Source organism: Rhipicephalus sanguineus, chromosome 4, assembly GCF_013339695.2.
Source record: "Rhipicephalus sanguineus isolate Rsan-2018 chromosome 4, BIME_Rsan_1.4, whole genome shotgun sequence".
NCBI classification, from domain to species: domain Eukaryota; kingdom Metazoa; phylum Arthropoda; class Arachnida; order Ixodida; family Ixodidae; genus Rhipicephalus; species Rhipicephalus sanguineus.
In genome coordinates this window covers 70,391,230-70,414,786 of record NC_051179.1, presented here as the reverse complement: position 1 = coordinate 70,414,786, position 23,557 = coordinate 70,391,230, and the positions used below count along the sequence as shown (strand labels likewise).

At 45.0% G+C, this 23,557-nt stretch overlaps 1 protein-coding gene across 8 annotated transcripts in view; it reads left to right on the top strand.

Moving 5' to 3' along the window:
• Positions 1-23,557, top strand: part of LOC119390208 (paxillin) — an 86,455-nt gene that overhangs the window by 21,337 nt on the left and 41,561 nt on the right. For 2 of the 8 annotated variants that reach the window (XM_049414695.1, XM_049414696.1), the window contains exon 2: positions 15,106-15,271. The exons of 2 other annotated variants lie outside the window; for them this stretch is intronic. In XM_049414695.1, coding sequence (XP_049270652.1) covers positions 15,212-15,271 — 60 coding nt within the window. In that variant the 5' untranslated portion in view covers positions 15,106-15,211. Of the gene's footprint in view, positions 1-12,780; positions 12,935-14,226; positions 14,367-15,105; positions 15,272-23,557 lie in introns of those variants that run through there. 4 more of the 8 variants (XM_049414698.1, XM_049414697.1, XM_049414694.1 and 1 more) reach the window with 4 other exon arrangements.

The window sequence follows — 23,557 nt, the reverse complement described above, 5'->3', positions numbered from 1 at the left end:
CTGCTCCATGCCCCGTGCGCTTCTGTAATGGATGAGTACCAGGGCTCATCAACTGGCGATCCGCTGAAGCCCCGCTATATATACTTGACGAGTGTTGCTCGCTAATGAGAAGTGCCTCGCCCATCTCAGCGGGGGTATTCCGAGAAGAGACCACGGAAGCCACGAATGAAGACGCGTGTATACAGCCTACATAGTATGTGTATGTATACGTATACCTCGCGAGCCATTGGGGGTGGCCTCGTTTCGGGGAAGCGGGGGGAGTTGCGTTCTTGCTGGGCCGGCTGGGTAATACCGCAGGGAGTCTATCGAAGGCAGTGTATTCGTAGACCCTTGCCAACCACACTCTGTAACGGGGTACAATGAATGTTCCTGACCGAATTACAATACCGCATTAGCTCGCATATCGCCAGCAGTGATTAGCACTGGCTTATGTTGGCCAGTGTTGACAAAAAAGTGGCCATGTGATCTTTGAAGCTGCACTTAGTGTTGGATACCTATTTGCAAATGTTGCAAATTTGCTAAATGATGGCCAACGTTTGGTATTTATGATGGTAAATCTTGACTGTCCGCTGTTAAAGGTACACTAAAGAGAAAAACAATTTTTTTTTCTCATAATAGTAAATTACTATTTCACAAATCCAAAATCACCACACTTGCCGCTAGAAAACGCTTGGCAAGCGAGAAAACGCGCAAAAGGAAATGCGGGTGGCAACGCCACCTTCAGATGCCCGCCCCAAGCGTCGTGATGTCATAGATTTTGACAGCATCTGCTAGTCCTAATCTTAAATCAGTAGTTCTTAATCAGTAAAAATGAGGCAGATTGTCTTTTGAGGGGGCCATAGACACAACATACCAAGTTTCAGAAAATTTCGTTGAGCCAATGTCGCCAAAATACGAAAAACACACTTCGAAATCCGTGACGTTACGTGAGACTATTTCGGCGCCAAATTTGAAAATGAAACTTTCACCTTGATTTCCTCCTCTATTAATAAACATATGATGGTGAAATTGACGACATTAGAGAGCTCAGAGTATACAGTATATCAACCTAACCCTAGTCATCGTTTCGCTTTAACGTCACTTTAACAGCAACACTGTCTTCATTCAATTTCATTCCAGCGACGAAGTTTTCTATCTTTCTTTTTAATTGTGTCCCTTTCCAACCGGTTTGGTGAAGGGGCCCTTTAAGTGCATTTGCGTTTAAAGTATTAAGGTATCCCTCGCTCAGAGAATGGCGACGCGTTGTGCTTTTCAGACGCTGTTCCGTGTCAAGTGACTCTGGTCTGGGCGCGTGTAATTCATCCACTGAGCAGCTTTGATAAGAACGAGCAAACGAACGATAAGCTGTCGGCGTTTTTGTCAGTGCACGGTTAGGCGCCGTCGAGCCTCTGCGATTTATCGGAACGAGATAGATGGGGTTGAACTGTATACAGCTGCTGGGGGTTGTTGACCGAGTCAGAGAAGTACACACACTCGTGCTCAGTAGTGTCGCGTGGCCCCATTTCCTCTTCGTTTCATTTCTATCTTCTTTAGCATCTCGGTGCATCTTCAAGATAAGCGGTGTATTCTCTTATAAACCGGCGCTATAACGGTGTCTCAACGCATCGGAAAACACAGACGTTTCATGGAAAGCTCATGAACTGTGAAAGATACGAACAGGTGGAGAAATAACCCAGCTCATATTGCCAGGCTGAGCCCTCCTGTATAAAACACCTGTACCAGCCATCCAACCATCATAGTCCATCATCCTTCATTTCCCGAGACCATATGAAGTTTTTATTACTCAACAACGAAATATATACAACAGCGGCAGGTATATAGACCTCGTAAGGTGCGTCTGTAAACACGAGGTTAATGAAACTTAAAGGTTCCTTGAATGGGGCTGCGCACACGCATATGTCCATGCACATTTGCAGTTGTGGATGTGTATTCCAGTGTTATCCGCCGTGGTGGTCTAATGGTTATGGTGCTCGACTGCTGATCTGAAGGTCAGGGGATTGAATCTCAGCCGCGGTGGCCGCATTTTCGATGGAGGCGAAAATGCTAGAGGCCCGTGTACTTAGATTTAGGTGCACGTTAAAGAACCCCAGGTGGTCGAAATTTCCGGAGCCCTCCGCTACGGCGTCCCTCCCTCATAATCATATCGTGGTTTTGGGACGTTAAACCCGAACAATTACTATATTGTTCCAGTATTGTACAAAGCTGCAGTGACGTTGAGTCATAAGCAAATAACTCGAGAGATTGTAGAAGCATAGCGCTTCTTCGTTCGTTCTTCTGATCTTGTCCCGTCTCTCGCGTTGTTATTCTATTTAGCTTCGAAATATGCGCCAACCAAACCGACTCAATTTAAGTCTCTTTTGGTTCCTCACAGGTATACCAAGAACTGACACGAAACTTTCACACTAGAAAAATGGAGTAATTAACGGTGAGGCGGGCGTAATTCCGCGTCTAGCCAGGCGACCACTGGTATGCACAGCAGTGTATGCATATCGTGCCGGAGGACGCTTGATCCTTGGCATCTGCCGAAGGACGGCCGCGCGTTGGTCGGTGCCGGACTGCGGTGGGTGAGCGCTGTTGGCGAAGCCGTATGTGGGTTATACTGCGTGTGCGTGCTCCTCGAGAAGGACTGCATGGGCGCACTTCACGGCCGAGCTCCCTCCGAGTGTCGATTGTTAATATATGCGAAGGCATACCTTAGCGCGCACAGTCGAGCCCGCGTATTTCGAACTCGAAAAAAAAATAATAGAAAAACGTGAATTAGTTCGATATATCGTGTAATTCGATATGAAGCTTTTAAAGAATTTGCCGTGTTTTTGTTGCGCTAGTTGGCTTCACGGCACCACTTTATGATAGTGCAAGGAAGGCGGCTTTACGGCAAAAACAATGCTCTTTTTTCTTCCCCCGCTGTTTGTAGTTGGAGGTGTAGGTTAAACGCAGGGGGGGGGGGGGGGGGAGGGGAGGGAGGGGTTGGTGACACCCGAAAAGTACGGTATCGATGTAACAGCGCCTCAACATCGTCATACGCAACTGTGCATACTCGTCGGGCTGCGGATGCCCCTTGTCCGCCTTGGCCCTAATGTTGGCCATGTTGGGGATGCTGTAAGCAGCGGTGGCCTTATAGCTCATTTCTGCACCGTCGACCGTGTTGATTATCGCCATCTTTGCTTTGCGGAGAACAGCAGGTTCTTCCGTTTAACGGCAGCGATCGCGTTGACAGAGCGAGCGGAATGTTGCGGAGAAGCGAACGGCGACCGACCACGACGAGGAATCACGGGAGAAACGGTGGTTTCTTGTGTTCCTAGTCGCTCCGCGCAGCGCTCTCCTAGTCACACCGCTCGCTCTTCCGAACGCTGCGAGAGAGTCCCTTTCCGTGTGGAAAAGCCAACCCCTTGTGAGGGAAATCCAACTCCTTGAGACGTTTCGCGCTGCCCGATGTTCGATGTATAAAGTGTTCCGGGTATTTTTGTTCGATGTAACCGTAGAACTTCCTATGCATTCACGTGAAAATGATTTCGTGTTCGAAAAAAGCTATAGTCGGGGTTCGAATGTACCCCTTCGCGATTTGTGGCATTTACGCACACAATGTAAGCACTTCTTAGCGCTGGCTTATGTTGGTCAGTGTTGGCTAAGTCATGGCTAATGTGGTCTCAGTATGGCTAAGCAAACGATTGACAACGTTTAGTGTTGCCCTACTGTTAGCGAATGTCTGCTGAAGTGTTGCTATATGTTGGCTGAATGTTGTCTGTAGTGTTGGTAAAGTGCTGGTAATTCTTGGCTACTGTTGCCTAATGCCGCATATACTGTTATGACAGCCAGTAATGTCTTCGCTCAGTTTCAAGCCATGGTTGTCGAAGTCGAGGTAAGCGAGCAAGCACTAGCGTAAACCACGAGGGGGGGGGGTCGGATCAGGGGAGTCCTGACCCCCCTTGTATTCAGGCGGGACACCCTTCGCAAGTGTCCCTCCGTGAGACTTATATTTCAAACATGATATATTTGAATTGCTTAACAGTTAAGTATAGCGCATCCTACTTTTCTTAGTGCCTGTTTATTTTGTAGTGTGTACCTGTGTACACATCAGCTTTGTGAGACTACTGGAATCGCAACTGCCGGTCGACCGGTTTCAGAGAAGACGCATTAGAATAATGCAAAATTGGAACCGGTGCTGGCTTTTTCATTTTATTTCAAAGCGTGATTTTAATTTCTATGTAAATAAAAATAAAGTCCATATTTGTAAAAACAAAATGGCCGCCATGGCAAGATCTGTGTTCGCCCTTGTGATTTTTCTGGATTTAGATGACCTAGCGCCGCATTTTTTCCTTCATTTGTGCCTTTAGGCCTCTCTCGTTTCTATCGGCAGTTGCGGTAATATTTTGCATGTGCTATACGTCGCACGCAGCGTGCTCGCCTCGTGATTCATTAGAGCGGCTATTCGTGCTCTTTCGCTATCTATTTCCGAGCAGTTTTGCGTAGCTCATTTAAGGCGAGGATAAACCAACAAAAATATGCACACTTGGCGCGACGCTACTCCGCTCACATCCTCGTTCGACCTCGTCTGCGTCGCAGTAAGTTTAGTGCTCACTGTTTGTGGAAAATATTTGTGGACTGAGATTTTTTTTTTTTTTTTTTTTTTTTATTTGTCGTGGTCTTAATTCCTCTCAAAGCCACTGGCAACCGTCAGTATTCGGCGACAGCCTAAGAATTACGTTGTGTTCTAATTAGGGATCCAGAGACATAGCGTGACAAGTGTCAGAAATCTTAATGATTAAATATGGCCAAAATATATTTTTTTAAATGTGGCTAGCTTGCACTAGATGCGCAAGACTGTCACAGCGGAGCTCGAGGTCTCCTATATAGTTAGTCCCGGCTTGGCTGAATCTCAATTAGGCTTCATTAGGCTTCTTTAGCATAATTAGGTCACATGTAACTGAGGTATCTCGGTGATCTTGGTTCGATCACGCGCAACTTAATTAGTCTTAATTAGGCTTAGCCCTAATTAGCACTCATTTTACTTTATTGGCCTTGATTAGGCTCGACTCGGTCGGTAATAATTAGTATCTTCCTGGACTTGGCCTCACTGGCCTGGTTGGGAATTCGACTTGGATTGCCCGCTTTCTGTGGCCCGAACCCGTTCCTGATGATGATAGTTTTCTCGTCACGCGCACTGGCATACCGAAAAGCTTAACGGTCACGCTGTAAAAAGCAATACAAAAAAAAAACACACACACACACTTTGAAATTCATCTGGTATGGGGCGTCACACTTTCAAATGGTGGGATTTGGTCGCGAAATTTAATTCGAAGTGAAACATGGGTGCCTCACCAGAAGTGCTCACTGCCGCACATGCATGCAGCAGATGGGCGTCGGAGCCGTCCCGTTTTCACGCACGCGCGTTTACGAACGGCGGGGTGTCCGCGACACACCATTGTCGTGCAGCTTCGCGACTCACGTGGTCGCTGGCGCTCAGAAAGCCGGCTCTTGCCGACACAGTTGCCAAGGCCGCGCGCGTATATCGTTGCACAATATACACCACCTGCTGCTGCCCGGCGATCGCGGAAAAGGAAAGCTTATAGAACGACCAGTTCCGCTTGGCCGTGGTTTCAGAAATTTCGCCGTGCCGCTCCGTCCACTGCACATATTCGACGTTACGCGGCCGACGTTCAGGCTGTTGATAAATTGAGCATCTGCTCTCGTGAGATAACTTACAAGAATGTGGAAAGTATACGGAACGAAACAAAATTATAAAAAGTAAAACGACTTATTTACTTTTTCAAAAGGATCAGTCATAACAGGAATGGGAAGCGTGCTTTGTTTGGTACTGTGTTTTGATGGTCTAGATCAGTGGTTCTCAAATGGGGGTCCGCGGACGCCCGGGGGGTATGCGAAGCCATTTTTGAGGACCCGCGAAACCCATCCTCAAAAAAAAAAAAAGCGCGCTTTTTGGAGACACACCATGTCTCGTGACAGCGGCCCCAATTAGATTTTGGTATGTTTCACCGCATAACACTTTTTTGCATTGCGGCGGAGCTGGCTTATGTTTCCCCTGCTCCATGAGATGGCCGTAAAGCTTTTGTTGCACTTTTTTACGACATATACATGCGAGCATACTTCTTCCAGGCATGCAATTTGAAGAGCAAATATAGAAACAGGTTGAATGTGGCTGCAGATCGTACAACTTATTGACAAGCTGTTGAGATCGAATTGGTGTGGCACTTTAGTTTGACCGTTCTTTTCCAAGGAGAAACAAAAGGCACCCATTTCGCGCTGAATGTTGCGTTAATTTATTACCCTCCCCCCCCTTCTTTTTTCTCTCACTGCAAGGCGTCCCTCATCACTTCCACCGATCCACAAGGGGTCCCCGAAACATCCATGGCAGAGAACCACTGTTCTAGATACATAGATGTGCTACATTGGTGTGCACACACACACACACACACACACACACACACACACACACACACACACACACACACACACACACACACACACACACACACACACACACACACACACACACATGTCTGTATGTGTTTCAGACAGCGAATGACCAGAAAGTGGAGAGAGGGTTTAAACATCTCTCACACACACCACCGCTATGTAAGCGCATATGTCATCGATCTTGTCTTGCTAGCGCTAAGCTCCTGGTTCAGCAAAAGGAGCAGCTCATCTCGTTAAAAATGAATGGTAGGAAAAATGAAGCTTCATTTTTGCTTCGACTATATCTGTCTCCACTGTAAAAGCGTTGTGGCCACGAAGGTCATTCCAGTCTTCGCCAACACGAAAGAAAAATGACTTTTGATATGTCTCACTGCTGCCGGCTCGTGGAGGATAAATGATGTTACTATAGTCCTTCTCTCTCTCTCTTTATCACTCATTCACTCACTCATTCACCACATCTAAACGCCTTAAAAAAAAAAAAACAGAACTTATTCGGGCAACTGCCGCATAGGGCACGGACAGCCGGCAAGTGGCCATCAGGTCGTCTGTCCGATTGCTCTGGGCGGGCGTTCCTGTATGGCAGCTGCACGCACCATATACGACCCTCCGCGGCGCGGCTTCGTTTTCGCCTTAATTGGCCTCAATAAAACGCTTCTCTCGAAAAAGTGAAAGGGGGAGAGGAGAGGCGCCGGCACTTTTCTTGGGCGGCCGCGCCTCGAGGGAGAAAACGGTAAACATAAAGGGCGGCGTCTCTCCGGCGCCTGTTCTTCTTCCTCCTTGACTTCTTGCCCGAGATCTTTCAAGGATGAGCAAGAAGGCGTCGAGGCGACGGCGGCGTTTTGTTTTCATTGCGGCACGTTTGATGTTTGGACGTCGTCTCTTTCCTGGCTACTATACAGAGTGTGTATATATATATATATATAATATATATATATATATATATATATATATATATATATATATATATATATATATATGTATGTATTGGCAGTTGTTCGCCGCCGCGATAGGAAGTGCGCTAACGTACGCTTTTGAAATATTTGGCAGCAGCGATCGGTGACTGGCTATTTGTGCGGCGTGTTCAGTATCGAGGCGTGAAGGCAAAATAGAGCAGACCGTAAGCGGAGCAGGCCTAACCCCGTAAGCGCACTGGAATGTGCGTCTGCAGCTGTAGCTTCGTTGGAGCGCAGTGTTTGAAAGGTTCGGGATGTCGCGAGAGGTTTGCAAGGAGTCGTATGGGATCATGTCAGACACCCATAGGGCAGACTTTGGCAGTAATGAAGTTGCACTAATTAACTTACTTCTTACTCTAACGAGTAATGTAATGAATTACTTTTGTGAGTTGTTGATTCGTTGTGCGTAATCCCTCACGTAAAATCGCGCACATCTATGAAAGCTCCTCTTTGTTTTTTTTTTTGTTTTTTGTAATCTTGAACTATATTCTTAAACTGACGTTGTCATCGGGCAAACTGTTCGGGTCTCTGCTTACATTTGAGAGGTAAAAATACTTTTATGGTTATGCTTGCTGTTGTCGTTCCTGTTTGCCCACTTGGGCAGGTCTATATAGACTACCGCGCACGCCCTTAAGCCAGCGGGAAATCGCTGCACGGTTTCTGCCCCGCCCTATTCATTTTCTTCCCGTTCTCGCATCTGTTGTGTTAACAGCTGGACTGTATAGCTTTTACTGCTGCCCTATTCTCGAGGCTTCCCGTTCTGCGCCGTCGCCTCGGTCGACGTGTGTGGCGCGCGTTTTAGCCGTGACCTTGAGTGTCCATAGCATACGTACAGTCGCGGAAGTCTAACTTTGACTCTACAGCTATTCATTTTGTCTGCGCACGGCTCACCGTTGTGCTCTTTGAGCTCCCGTTCGCGCGTTTCCTTCTGTATTCATTTGTTTTTCTTTGTTATCCTATTGCTATTTTTATTATCTCCGTGATCTTCTCTTTTTTCTGTCTCTTTACTATGCCTTACCGCGGAATTTCTTACGTTTCTTAGTTGTTCTACCAGCTGTACTGCCTTTTTGTTTCGCCTTTGGACTTCATGCATGCATACTAAGTTTTCTGTTCTTTTTTTTACCATAGTATAATAATGATCGTAGTGTTTATTGATGCCTTTGTCCCCTCCCCCTTATGTAATACCCCGAAAGGGGTCTTTAAGGGACAGTGAATGATGATGACGATGTTGATGAAGAGTAGTGCCAATATATAGCTCTCTTTTTTTCGAGGTCGACGTAGAGCTAATAGCACAACTCGCCATCGTAACGTAGCGCCTTAGGTTACGCGCTGCTAAGCTCGAGTACGCGGGTTCGATTCCCTGCCACGGCGGCGGAATTTCGATGGGAGTGAAATGGGAAAATATTCGTGTACTTGGATTTAGGCGCACGCTGAAGAAACCCGGGCGGTGAAAATTAATCCGAAGTCACCGACCACGGCGCAATTTCGGCACGTGAAACCCCAGAAATTATTTTTTTTCTTACCGCGCGTCATTATAACATGCCATCAGCGGAATGCTGCTTCTGTACCCTGAACATTAATTCACAGCTTTATCATCGCACGCCCTCTCGCTTCGTGGCGGTCGCGTCCGTCTGAAGCCCTTGCTATGGTCTGTTTTGCCTGGAGTAGCGTTTCAAATGCACACTCTTTTGTCACGAATGACCGTTAGGTCACTGTGTGACATTTTTCGGGTGCAGCGAAGCGCATCGTGCACCCGGTATTGCGAGCACCCTGTTTTCAACTATTCAGGGGCGGCGCTCTCCTCCACACTGGATAAGCGGGCTCACTCACAGGGAGCTAGCTTATCTATTACCATCTATTATTATCTATTATTAGGCTAACTCCAAGCGATACCGGTACAGATTGTGACTGTGCACTGCGTGATGATGTATCTGTCAGGGGATCATTGACACTGTGACTTACGTGCGTAAACTATATGGTGCATTCACGGACTCGGTGACGGCGCCTATACGCATAGCAATTCTATATACTGCTCATCTTTCCCTCCTTTCTCTCTTATATTTCGTAACCTTTTCCTATTTCCCAGTACAGAGTAGCCAACGGGCAGATATCGCTTCGTTAACGTTTCCGCCTTTCCTTTTGTCTCTCTTTCATACACGCTCTCTCTCTCTCAGTATATACAGGGCATGCCCGAAATGTAATGTCAATGATTCGATTAAAAAAGATGTATTGATCAGACTAGTGCAACACAATTAAAGGTTTCAAAATAGGCTCCTCCTGTGGCGATGCATCGCTTCCAGTGAGATTTCCAGGCATCGAACGCGTCACGGTATAGGCCTCCTCCGCAATGGCCTTTAAAGCGTTGGTGCAAGCCTCTTTGACTTTGTCAACCGTCCCGAAAGGATGTCCTTTCATGGGAGTTTTCAAGCGCGGTAACAAAAGGAAGTCTGGAGGAGCCATGTTATAGGACTGCGGGGCAGCTGGGGAACCCTATAGGGTTCATAGGTGCCTATATAGGAACACCTATGAATCGACAAGAAAGCGGGTCAAGACGAAGGCGCGGTGTGGACTGGCGCGCCGCCACGCATCGGTGATGGTCGTTGACAGCCGTCCAGAGCCGGGCTTCATTGCTGGCCTCCTTACGACCTTCTAAAAAGGCCTCACGCTGCCGGTACACTTGTCGTTGTAACTAGCAATTATCACCAAAACTGAGCTTTATCATAGGAAACGTTTCCACTTCGGACTCGTCGAGTTTCAGACAAAACTTGATGGCAGTCCTTTTGCTCCAACGAGCGCGGCATTATGCGGCTTGCACGGGAAGTGAAAACGAATTTCACGGAAAAGTATTATTTCCTTACTCTCCAGATGGTATACGTATAACATATACGACAGTGCGACCACAGGTGCGTGAGCTGGCTTCACCCTCCACCAATATCAAGTGCCCCTAGCCTGTTGTAAGGTATATTGACGCTTTATAATTTAATCATTGACGTTGCTTTTCGGGCAAACCCTGTATATCTCGCGTATACTTCACTTTGCCAGAAGCTCTTGGCGCTTCTTTTATCACTTTTTTTTTCTTATTGTCTGCCATCTGTCTGCTATAAAATGGATCATTTTGACTTTTCATCTACGTCACTCGCAACTCGCCTTTACATGTCGTGGTCATCGCGTGTCTGCTATTTGACACAGTTCACCGACAGGGTAACGAGACGATAGAGCGTCTTGTGGCACGAACGACATCGTTTGACGTTTCTCTGTGCGCTAATCGCGTGCGCGCGAATTGACCCTCCTGAACGGAAGCGTAACGTAAGAACGGACAGACGTTGAGTCTATATATAGGGGACCTATAGACTAAACACGAGGGGACGTTGTGTCGAGCACCCGGAGGAACTTGCGTTAGATTTTTCACCGTTGTCAGTGCCTGCAAGACGGTAGGGGGGGGGGGGGGGGGGGGGCACGTGCGCAAAAGAAGAAAGCCAAGAGAAGGAAACACGCAAGAAGGCGCCGGATTTGACGCCCAGGATGCGCAATCGTCGTCGCGCTGATGTCCTGAGACTTTTGAAACTTCATTTTGTTTTTCACTCGTCGGTTCCTTGCCGCACCCCGGCGACTCCGTCCGCGCGGGCGCGTTTTTCCGGCTGACGTGGTTGTTCAGTGTAGCGCTGTGGTCGTCTGGTGCCGTTAGTGCGCGTCAGGGATCCAGAAAGGAACCTTTCGTTCGTCGGAACTGTGTCGCTATTATTCTCCATCGCTTGTGTCTTGCGAACGGCCCTCGCATTTTGTTAGCGACGCGACGCGCGAGCGAGCTTTCGGCACCGTGTTCACACTGACACCGTCTCTGTCTGTGGGAGGAAGCACCCTGAATAGTAAGTAAGCAGGGGGCGCCTTGCTTTCGAGTGGGGACCAGGCGTTCAGCTGTTCCGTCACATCATTCCTCTTTTTTTTTTTTTTCATAATGTCCGCTTGCCACGCTCTTCGGGCCGAGCAAGCTTTAGGCTGCTTCTGGCGTGACACCGCAGTCCGTGGACGCCTTGTATACAGTCTAGCATGTGAAACGACCTACACGTGTTTCGCAAACGAGAATTTGGGATGCTCTGTTTAGGTACTGTATAGCTACACGTATTGTATATCTATTTACTTACTTGCGTTGTTGATTGCGCGTGTTGGTGTACAGTGTATACAGAGATGATCCGCTACACGGCTTTTAAAAATCCTTAGCATGTTTTATGTAAGTTTATAGTTCATGCGGTGGAGAGTCAGCTCTTCTAGGTAATCCGCGTCCCTGTGATTACTCGTGCCAGGGAAAGTTGTATGCTTGTCAAACACGCGCAATTCTTTAGTGTACCTAGGCGTGTGTCCCGCTTGATAGGTAATCCTGATGTCCTCTGAGGCTCTGACCTGCGTTTCGGAGACAAGGACTGTCTTGGTATACATGCGTCGTGACAACTAATCGGACATTTATTTGAATGTTTACAATTACCGTTCGCGTGTATTTTTCTTCATAACGTGGGAAAATAGGCCAATTAACCTCCAGGAGTATACTATATCGGTACGACCGCACTGCCACGAGTTCCTGCTATGCAGAATGCGTGAGATGTTGTTAGCGTACTCATCTCCGATGAAACACGGGACGCTATATGTTTCGTGACGTATGAAAACGCGCGAAATGGTAATTCGGTCTCCACAAACGGGCTCTTTAACGCATACACTAAGCAGTTATCGTTGAGCAACGGTGGCAATCGTTTACTGTCTTCGTGGTGAACATGTTTACATCTATTCTTGTCGTTCCGAACCAATTAGCTGCTTCGAATAGGGGTGCATAGTTAAGTTAATACTACGTTTGCCGATCTTGAAGTAAACCTCCATTAAAGCCCTCATTTTTATCGCGTGATGCGTTTGCGCTTAATCTTCGCGAGCCGAACTTTTCGAATATGCCTCGTCTTGTGTGTACTATTTGGAAGCTTCGTCACGATTTCCAAACATCAGAAATCGAGGGCTTTAATCTTTTTTTTAATATTCGTTTTTGCTTATAGTACATAGCTGTTGTGCTGTCTTACGCATCACACATGCCTTTTGATGACTCAAATTATTTGCCTGCATGTTTCTGTAAATATATGTGAATATCGGATATCCGCCGGGAAAGAACTAAGCCACCGCTTTGGAGAACGATATTACATCTTCCACTTGGTTACTGACTTGGGCAAACTTCGTCCATAACATTCATAGGCTGCACACACGAAGTATTTTGCTCGTGGTACATGTGAGCGACGTATTTTCAACCATGGCTACTCGATGAAGCCCGACAGAACATTCAAAATAAGCGCCATTCGCGCCTGTTAGCGGCGACTCCTTATAGATGGCGCCAGCCGTCCCATCGGCTGTATTTAGCGCTTCTCTGTTTTTGGAGAGGTCCTGTGTCTGGCATGGGTGGTTCCCCTTCTTGACTTTGCGTGTTGTATAACTTTTGAAGGGGCCGCAGAAACTTCGACTTTGGCCGCGGGCGTGCGATCGGCTGAGCCGGTATTCTCGCGAAATAGGAGTTTGAGGTAAGTTTCGCTCGTTTTTAGGACGACTTTCACCAACGCGCTCGCGCGCTACTTTCGATATACTTGGAACAAAATTCGGATGGGCGCGCTAGACTGGAAACCGCCGCTGGTGTGCCTCCCGTACCATGTTTTCTCATTTTGGGCGAGGAAAACTTATTTTCGCTGAGGCCGACACTGGATACGCTTCCTGTGAACCGATTTTTAAGCTGTTTATTTACGGCATCGTGCGCCGTATACGCACAGGAGGCGCCGAATTTGGGTCATAGCTGGCAGATGTTGTGACAGCTGTGCGCGCATCATTCACGATTACTCGGTAAATAATTATGTGGCTGCTTCGAGATTTAAACGCGACGACGTCTGGTGACTTGGCGATCGTCTTTCGTGTGCGGCTACCCTGAACGGATAGGGAAAATGGCTCAGAAAACCAGCCCGTTTGTTGGTAGAGATCTGAGATAGTTCGTACGTATTCATCCTAAAAGACTGGGCGTGCAAACACGAACACAAGAGAGGTCAACACACCGCGATCGCCGGCGTTTGTGGCGTCTTGACTTCTCTCTTGTGTCCGTGTTCGCACGCCCGGTCTTTTTAACAGGAATACCTACCAACTACATCAGCAGCTGTGTTATTCTAAGCTTTATTTCTAGTGCTCCATTTTCCATGTTCTCCAACGTATCTGAACAATCCTGCTTTTTTGGCTTCTTTAACTGCAATTTACGGCGTTTGTGGTGTCTTGACTGCTCTCTTGTGTTCGTGTTTGCACGTACAGTCTCTTAAGATGAACCCGTCACTGCGCAGTTAATGGGTCCACGCCTAGCTTTATTCGGTCGTATATCCCGTTATGTCTTGCACAATGGTGGCACTTGCGGGTGGCTTGCAAAGTTTAGTCTGCCGCGTTTCTCAAGGAAAGAAGTTTTACAGCGCGTGAACGAGGATTTCTGCGCGTGTTTATATATATACACACGACTGCAGCGTGAGATGTTTAGTTCTGGCGTGGTTTCGGTTACGAAAACGGAGACTCGGCGCGTGGGTCGTCGTTTGCGAAAAGGCGTGTTCCTTCGACGACCGCCTCGGAACGGAAAGGAACGCGCCGTCTTCTCGGAGAAAGAATGAGTGTTGTGCACGCGCTGTTTTATGTTCCCGCCGCGCGTACTGTCGTGTGTGTGAGTCACCGCACGGAGTTTCGATCCCTTCTTGGCTCCCTCGCCTTTCTTTCCCCGAATAAATATGTGGCAAGAAGCGAGGAAAAAACAAAAACAAAAAAGAAGAATAGGAGACCTATGTTTCAGTGTGGTACGCGCGCCCGCGCAGAGTAGATATCGCGAAAGCTTTTCTTTGAGCCGCCGGACTGCGGCATGATTTGTGTGATTACATAAGACGTAACTTATTATGATATATTTGTGTCAGGTGCGGGCCGCGCGCCCTCTACGCGAAGGTAAGGAGATGTCCCTTGGACTCTTGCAGATATATATAATATAAAAAAAAACTCTATATCCAGCGCTTAATGTAGCGTTGATTCTGCTCCAATCCTGCGCTAATGTAGGTCTTGGTGTAGTTCTAAATCCTGCGCTTAATGCGGCTCCACCACCTTGAAACCTGAGGAAGTGCGTAGCACGGGCAACCCAACGATTCCCTTGGCAAGCGCGCGCTTGCCGAGGCGGTGGCGCCCTCTCTTGTGCGGCGCGGTCATCAGCCGGATGTTTCAGAAGCGTTTTTCGCTATTTTAGGTAAATTATTGCGATTAATTCAAGGTTATTTCTGTAGCTTATTTCATTTAGACCTTGTTTGTTTATTTTGATTCCGGCCGCGGCGGTTGCATTTCGATGGAGGCGAATGCTAGAGACCCGTGTACTGTGCGATTTCAATGCATGTCAAAGAACACCAGATGATCCGGAGCCCTCCACTACGGCGTCCCTCATAATCATATCTTGGTTTTGGGATGTAAAACCCTAATCATTATTATATTTATTGTTAGTTTATTTTGCACTGCTTTTTCGCATCGTTAGCCTTGTTTCATGCCGGTATTGACCATTGCGTGACCATGTGACATGATACTGTGGATGGTTGACAAGCTGGGCCCCTAAAGTGCTATGCACTTATGATAATAACCACGTGCTTCGCGATGATACGATCAATAAGTCATGTCTCGTTTTCTTTCTTTTTTCCTGAAACAGACGCCCTGCTCGCCGATCTGCAGCAGACGACGGCGAGTCTCAGCAACGGCTCGTCGCCTATGTACTCGAGCATCAACAGGCCAGGAGCCTTCGGAAAGACCACAATATGAGCCACACCGTCACCACCGAGCGCTACGATTACAAACCCTCCTCGGACAAGACGTCGGTGAGTTCCCCGTGCCTTCCTCAACTTGTTGCAAGCTTTGCCTTTAAATTTCTTGAATGCCTAGCTTTATTCTTCAGCACTTGCGTAGCTCATACCTGCTACATGTGAGCGCATATGTATTGAGCAAAAGAGCCTGCACAGCTGCACAGCTGCTTGTATTGTTAAGATGTTTTTTTTTTGCATATTTTCTGCTGATTCGTAGTTCGAACGGTCCAAAATATGGCACTACAAATGACGTTATTCAATCAGATTATGAAGGATTGAAGATTACAGTGCCAGTTTATTTTAAACCAGAATTAGTATCTATTGAATTAGTATATTGACTCTAGGTGTTATACTTGCATACACATTTTACATCATTGACTTATATCTTATTAATTAACAAATTGTGGATTATCTCTATCTCGACCGCAGCAACAGCTCGGGTTGAGGACTTGCTGAACTTAAATACAAAGCCTCCCATTACCACAAATTTCATGGAGCACAAATTAGATTCCGGCACAAAGGACCAACTATTAAACCCTGTAAATTATTAACCGTCCATGAACCAGGATCCTAACAACTCTCTCCATAAAGCAGAATGGCGGGCAATTCACCATACAGCGAAGCCTGGGTTGTTCTGAAAGTACGAACGTCATCAGAATAGTTCTTCTGGATAGTAAACAGAATGCATGGTAAATTTATGCTTCCATACTGTAACTGAAGCACCAGGGAAAGTCATATTCTTAGAGAAATATGAGGTGGATTCCAGAAAAATGCAGGTACCTGAGGTCACAACTCCAAAGAAACTTAGGGCTGCCCACATAAAAATGACGAGCAGTAATTTAATTTCATCTTTTGGGGGATTCTAAGTAAGATGCATGTATTTATACATAAATTGATTTTGTTAAACGTGTAGTACAACTGTTCAAGCTTAGAGAGAAATATTTGCGTCTGAAAATATTTGCTTGGTAACTGCTCCAGAGGTTGTTATGCTGCTCCAAAGTGAGGTTTTAGCTACGCCCAAGTGGCTTTGGTCTATCACATCACTGGCCATGAGGGACACCTAGCCATTAGGGACAAAGGTGATGAAGACAGCAGTTCTGCTCTAAAGCTTTCTAACCAGCTTGCCATTGCATTCAGGAATTTTGGATATGATCACTTCGATTTAGTTCATTTGTTCATCAATACATGACTATATAGAAGAACCAGCAACTCAGCCTTGCAATTCAACACCTAGCACACAACACAAGTCAAGGACCGAGTGACAACTGAATGAAGACAGGCGCTAACTTCCAACAGATTTAAATTTGTTGGAAGTTAGTGCCTGTCTTCGTTCTATTGTCTTCGGTCCTTGTCTTGTGTCATGCCTAGATGCTGAAATGGAGTATCAACATGCTCAAACTTATGTGATTTCAGCCTTGCAATTTCCATAAACATTCCTACACCATAATGACTTAATAGTTCAAGGAAATACTTCAATATTTATGACTTAACAATAGCATGTTGGTGAATGTAAAGAAAAAGCTATGTAAGTGTGGCCTTTATTAAGTTTAATTTGATAAACTTGATCTACAAATTAGTTACGTATTGCATTTAATGGCGCAAGGGCCAGGTGAGGCCAAGGAGTGCATTGCAAGTGATACATGTAATATGGCTGTGGAAAGAGCTGTAAATTGTGTAAATTGTGTAAGTAATAAAATTATGGCAAGGATGTTATTTGTGCATTGCCTAGAAAGATCAAATTAATCATAATGGAGTTTAGAAAGAATGGCCAGTCTAATGAATCTAAGTGTTTCTGTTTAGTGTTTCTGTTCGTCATGTTTCTATTTACTTTGAGCACACGGGGGAACCGTGTAACAGTGTCTCAAAAGTCGCGTTTTCCCTTGCAGCCCATCTACCAGAACCAGTACATCGTGCGGGAAGTCACAACGACAACTACGAATCGGACTTCTTCACCAACATCACCGCGCAGCCGTCGTCTCTTGGATGGGGCTGCCAGTCCACCAACTCCGAGGCGCTCGCCCATTTCCAATAACCTGTCGGAGCTGGACAACCTCCTGGAAGACCTGAATACGGCCAGTTCCCACCCCCAATCACACCTTCACCTCCACTTTCTAGGAGCAGAGGTGAGTCTAGGCAGTGCTATTTGTGATGCCTGGCCATGTTTGACGCAGTGTATTATAAAACGCAAAGATTAAAATACAGAGAGGTTAGCATTTCAGCCAGTGTAAGTGAAACACCCACCATGACAGCTTAGCAGCTAATGCTAGAGTATGTGGCTCGATTCCTGCAGATTTGCTCATTCAATCAATCAACCAATCAATCAGTCAATTTTTATAGCCAATTCGTAGTAAAGTGTACAAGATAAGGATATACTGAAGGAGGGTCCCATAGTATAAACTGAATTTGGACCTCTGTACACTTTAAATATAAATGTTTTATTGGCAACAGCAGCAGCAAACTTAGTACGATTAAAAAATTATAAATAATGCGGTACAGATATAAGCAAATGATGATGACAACAAACAACAGTGTATCAGCAGTTATTGAAACTAGGTAAAAATAATATTAAAAAGAAAAAATAAGCAGCAGCTTTAAGAGTGAATGACAGGTCGAGGAAAAAAAGAACAGTTATACAGAAGATAGTGAATGCTAAATAGCCAAAATTTCTTCAGTTGATGACGAAATCTATGGGTTTCCTGGATTTTTATGACAAATGTAATGTATTCCATAATGATATGGCTGCAAAGATTGAATTCTGCATTTGAATTCTGCACTGCTGAGCTAGAGGATGTGTGTTTGATTTCGAGTCTTGCAGCTTCATTTCTACAAGGGAAAACTGAAAAAACACCTGCGTACTTGCATTTTGGTGTACATTAATGAACCGCATGTGGTTGTAATCAGGCCAGAGTCCCTCACTGCGACGTGGCTGATAATCATATCACAGTTCTGGCACAAGCCCATGATCTTTTTTTTTTTTTTGAGGTGAGTTATGAAAGGCTTGCTGAAATGCAATGTTTAGAAAAGATATTTTAAGGCACTTTATCCAACTGAATTTTTTCCTTGTTTGCATTGTCCGCTTACCGGGGCATAGCAGTACAGTACAATTGAATTTCAGTATTGTGAACACAGCCATAACAAATTATTAGGCATAATGAAGTAAATTAAATCTTCTTGCCTATATTACTACGTTATGAATACATGCTATAGTAGCAAATATTGGATAAAGGCAACGAAGATGTTTTTGCATTGGGTGAAACTGGGTTCAGCTGTGATATTTCTCCTATCACTGAAAAATGGTATTGTGAACGGCATTGGCCTATATAGAAAACTTTTGCTCAAATTTCATGTGATAAAAAGATAAGTAAACTGTTTACATTGTTGCCAAATTTTGTGACTACTATTGAATGACAGATCTTAATGGCACATTCTTGCGCTTTTTCTGCCCCTTTGAGTTTCTAAATATTACACAGCTAAAGATCATAGTAGGTCATCACACAATTTCTGGTCCCGCAATATATATATATATAATTTCAGAATTAAATTCTAGATGCAGCCATCGTCATCATTTTCATCCTATTTTATGTTCACTGCAGGATGAAGGTTCTGCCAATGTTCTCGAAATTTGCCCTATCTTGTGCAAGCTGATTCCATTTTCTGCTTGTGAACTTCTTGATTTCTTCACACTCCATCCAACCCTTTGCAGCTTTGCAGCCTTCGGCTGCATTTCCCATCTCTGTTACCCTAACTGATCATTGGTTATATGTCCTTGGCATTTTGTAACCTGCCCAAGTCCACGTTTTCTTCTTAATGTCAGTTAGGATGTTGGCTTCCCTCTTTGTTCTGTAATGCACTCTAATCTCTTCCCACATTTTGTATTTACTTCATTATATTCACTAATCACTACAACAGTGTTCATTATGATATGAAGGTTTGACAGACTAATGTGGCTGCACACAGGGTTGAAATCATGGGAAGTTATTAGTTTCGTCTAATCATGGCTGTGTGTGGCAGGGTTAGCACCTTCCTTAGCTTTCTTTTTCACTGTATACAAAAGCTAACAGTATTTTTTTTTACAGTACTCCTTATGTCAGTTGCTTCCTGGGAACTTTTGTCGGGACATTGTTAAGAACACTGCAACCCGATTTGCGTGGTTATTGATTGGGGAACATTTTGCTGGTTCTACCTCAAAGCTGTTATCACACTTTGTTCAGTAGCGAAAGTGTCTACACGAAAACATAATCAGTGCCTGTAGCACGTCATCTTTGAAATGCCAGAGTTTGAAAAAAAAACAAGAAAAAAAAGCCCGTAGGAGCACTTTCCTACAAAAAAAAAACAACAACAACAAGAAACAAGGAAATAGATTGGCAGAACATTTCACAGGAAATTACAACTGAAGAGGAAACATGAAACTTTTAGTCAGTAAATATATCACTAAAGAAAAAAGCTGAAAATCCAGCTGTTTCAATATGCAGACCAATAACTCTTTGTTAACGCAGAGAAAGTCTGAGAAAGTGCTGCACATAGTTTAAGAAGTCTAGTTTTAACAAATAAATAATAAGTATATACAAAGCCACGAAGTTGTGCAGCATTGAGGTTACATTGCCTAGTAGTATTACATAGCAACAGAAAAAGGCATGGGAAAGACAGTTCCACAAACACAAGTTGATCAACCCAAATTAATAAAGATGCTAAGTGCTGTTGTACACCTATAAAAATTGCTAAGGAATCGCATATCCCCATGCCTTGATTTTGTGAAAATTTGTGTTGTTACACTGTGTGGTAAGCCAAGGAATAGAACACAGAAGGAAGCATGAGGGCTGTTGTCAACTTGTGTTACTGTAAAGAGCAACAAAGAAGCACGAACAAGACACGGACTGAAAAAAGTTGTATACACACATACAATAGTTTTACATCCAACAGTTTATACATACATCAGTGGTCCAACTGTGCCATTAGACTAACATTTCTGCTTGTAGCTTCTGCCTAATGTGCCAAAGTTCATTGTTCCTGCCCTGCTTACACAGCAGTGGGGCATTTGGGGCCTAAAATATTTTAACTGGCCCCAAACACCTCAACAGCTTTTCCAGGTTGCCGTGGAATCCCTCTTTCTACCAATGTGCTCTTTCTCATTAAAGCATGGAGACCATTTCGATCAGCCTAACCCAACCACAAGTGCTGCTTTGTCTGCATTTTCAGCAGGTTGTCTGTAGTATATGGATGTCATTGCTTTTTATGAAGAACCGTTGATGATATACAGACAATCTTTTTACCTTCTTTATTTCAAGCCACTGTGCACATTGTAATATAGCGCAGGCTGGATGTGGCTAACCGTTCTAGGCACCCCGCACTGTAAACAGTGTCTTCACGCAAACAAAGTGTTAGAAGTGCAAAGCTTTATCTAGTTTTTTGCAAAAGAAAAGGGTTGTCTGTCAAGTCACTCAAGTGCACCTGGAATGTTCATACGATATGCCGCGTGTAACACTAAATATGCCGCGTGTACGCTAATGGTCCATATATCCCTTGTGCTGCACAACGCAGCTGGCCGCGCGCATGCATCAAAGCGCTTGTCCTGCATTTTTATTATGAAATCAATGTTGTGCTGTAACAAATCAGTGTGCATAGAAGCTGAGCCATGCAGACACCAACACACAATGAGCCACAAATAACACGTCGACAGCCCCGCATGTCCGTTATAGAGGACTGCTTTAGACAGCCCATATCGTCACCAATCACTCACAAGAGGTAGACAAGTGGCTCTTAGCATGCAGAACTTCCCTATTGATTCATGCTTACATGTTACAAATTATGCTTGCAAGCACGAATTAAAAGCACTCGGGTTGGCCAGTGGGTCCTCTGCAAATTGCACGACAATGAGTCTTGAGCACTTCTGAAGTGTCGGTCTCTCACTGTTCACTGACAACCAAAGTGCAGATTACGGTAGGCAATGGTAGTGGCTGAATCAAAATGTAATGGGAATTTTCTCCTCCGGTGGATCAGTAATTTTGTAATTTAATGAGGGTAAATGCTGTCACATTAGTTCTGAGCACTCAAGGAACCCTAGAAAGCCCTTCACAGAACCAGGATTGAGAGCCCCTTTCACTAACTCCATCTTCTTCATGAAACCACCATCTCAGTATCTTTCAGACATGCTTTGCATCAATATAAAATATGCATTGTGATGAAGCCGTCCAGTACCATCTACATGTTTTCATACATTGTCCAGACAGTGTTAATTATTCGAGCCCCGTAAACCTGCTGCCAAAGGGTGTATGCATTCTACATACATTGAACCCAAAATATTGATTAATTATTATGCACAAACATACAAAGTTGGGTCTTTTAAGTTTTTGTGCTTGGCAATCGCAAACAGAAAGTCTTGTTCACAACGAATTCTTTCTTCATTATTTTTTAGATTAATGGTTAGGCTGCAGGGTTTCTGGTTTGTTGATTTTTCTGTTTCGAATGACAGTTGCATGTGTCTGCCATGACTGCACTTGTTACTAATGCTTCACTGTACACGCATTGGTATACTGCAGTGGAGCCAATATATGGCATTATTTTATGTGAAGAAGAGCCTGATTGATGGCTGCTCTCTGACTGTAGCCTTGGCTCCTTGTTTACATTGGAGTAGAATTTCCTCTTCATACAATAATATAAATCTGCACTAAAAGCAGCATGCTTACCATTGTACTGCTCCAAGTGATCCCAACACTATTTTCGCTGCTCCAAAACACGTTTTTTTTCCTGCTCCAAAAATTGCTGCAAATCACAAACTGGCTGGAGCACCACTGTACATATGAAAATATGGTTACTTATAAATTCTTTTTCTTAATTTAGTTCAGGAGTGCACCAGTAGTGTTTTTTTCACATCACTATTATTCACAGCACTGTTCTGTACAGCACCACCTTTAACACCATTAACACATTGACGCCACGGTTCACATACAACAAATCTGCACGCATCCCCTTCTGACCTATCTCATGTTACACCATTCTAAATTCAAGATGATCTACCACAGGCCCTAGTGGTGATGTTACATACTTTACAGATTTCAGCGTGTCATTTTGAAACCTGCAATGAACTGATAAAAATGTGCATTTCAGCATATGATCATTGTTATTTGACAATGCTGCCAATTTCATGATCCAAGTAACAAATCTTAAAATGTGGGGGTGCCAGCCAGGAACTTCATTTGGGATTGAATTGGCGAGAGTCGAATCAACAAAGTCTTCTCCGATAAACATGTCATCTCGGACCCTCGTAGCTGCGTGTTATTCTTCAAATCTGTCGGCAAGGGCTGCGAGGAGGGTCTGAAGTGCAACGCCTTTACTTATGACACCTAGTGCTCTCTAGCCTCCCGATCTTACCAGTCATCCTGGTGTCACTAATGTGGCAGTGCTATTGTTCCACTTGTCCCTTCCAGTGTCATTCCTCACCTTTCTGTAGTGCGCGTCGTGCGGATGTGTAGCTAAAAATAATTTTGGCAGCAGCGTGTGTTGTCTTTCTTTTCGTGCAGAAGTGCGCTCTTAATAACGTCTAGCTTCTGACGAGTTGAAACGCCGAGTGCCTTGGCACCAGCCGCTGCACGGTCAGGGGACGTGTGAGATGAAGTGTTGGGCAACGGTTGACATCGTCCTCTCTGCGGTGGCCTCGTGCGTCGCGAAACCTCTGCAAATGTCTGCGCAATTCTTAGTTTTCACAAACAGGCTAAAAGTGAGGTTGATAACAGTGATGTAGATATTTGCTGATGATGATGCTAGCAGATAATAAATAAGTACTGATACATTGTTATGGCGAGAGGAAAAGGTGTCGCACAATATTTTACGACATATGTACAGCACTCGAAGGCAGGCATACAAGATAGAGCCCATTTGCAAGAGAGATCACTAAGCATTGTCTTCTTCCGTACTGTGTTCACTTCGGGCACCTCATAGGAGTATCCTTGAAGTTGCAAAACTCTACCAAACAACTCTCGTACGTAAGAGGATGGCACTAGCAGTTGGAAAAACCCTCATAACATGTATGAGTTTGATCGTAGAATTGGTCTTGAAGTGGGACCCGGTGCCATGAGGTATTGTCTGATGTCGTTGCTCATAAATACTAGAGCTCTTGATGCACTTTCGGTTGCACTCACGTGGCTGGCTGGGATGATTGCATCTCTTGAAATAGTCCAGTGTTGGAAGGCCACATCATTGGTATTCTAACAAAACAGGTTCATAGCAGAAGAAAGAGAGAGAGCATAGCTTTATCTGCGCAAGCGCAGTGTGTACCTTAGGTGGGTGGTTTCCTTAGCCCAGGTA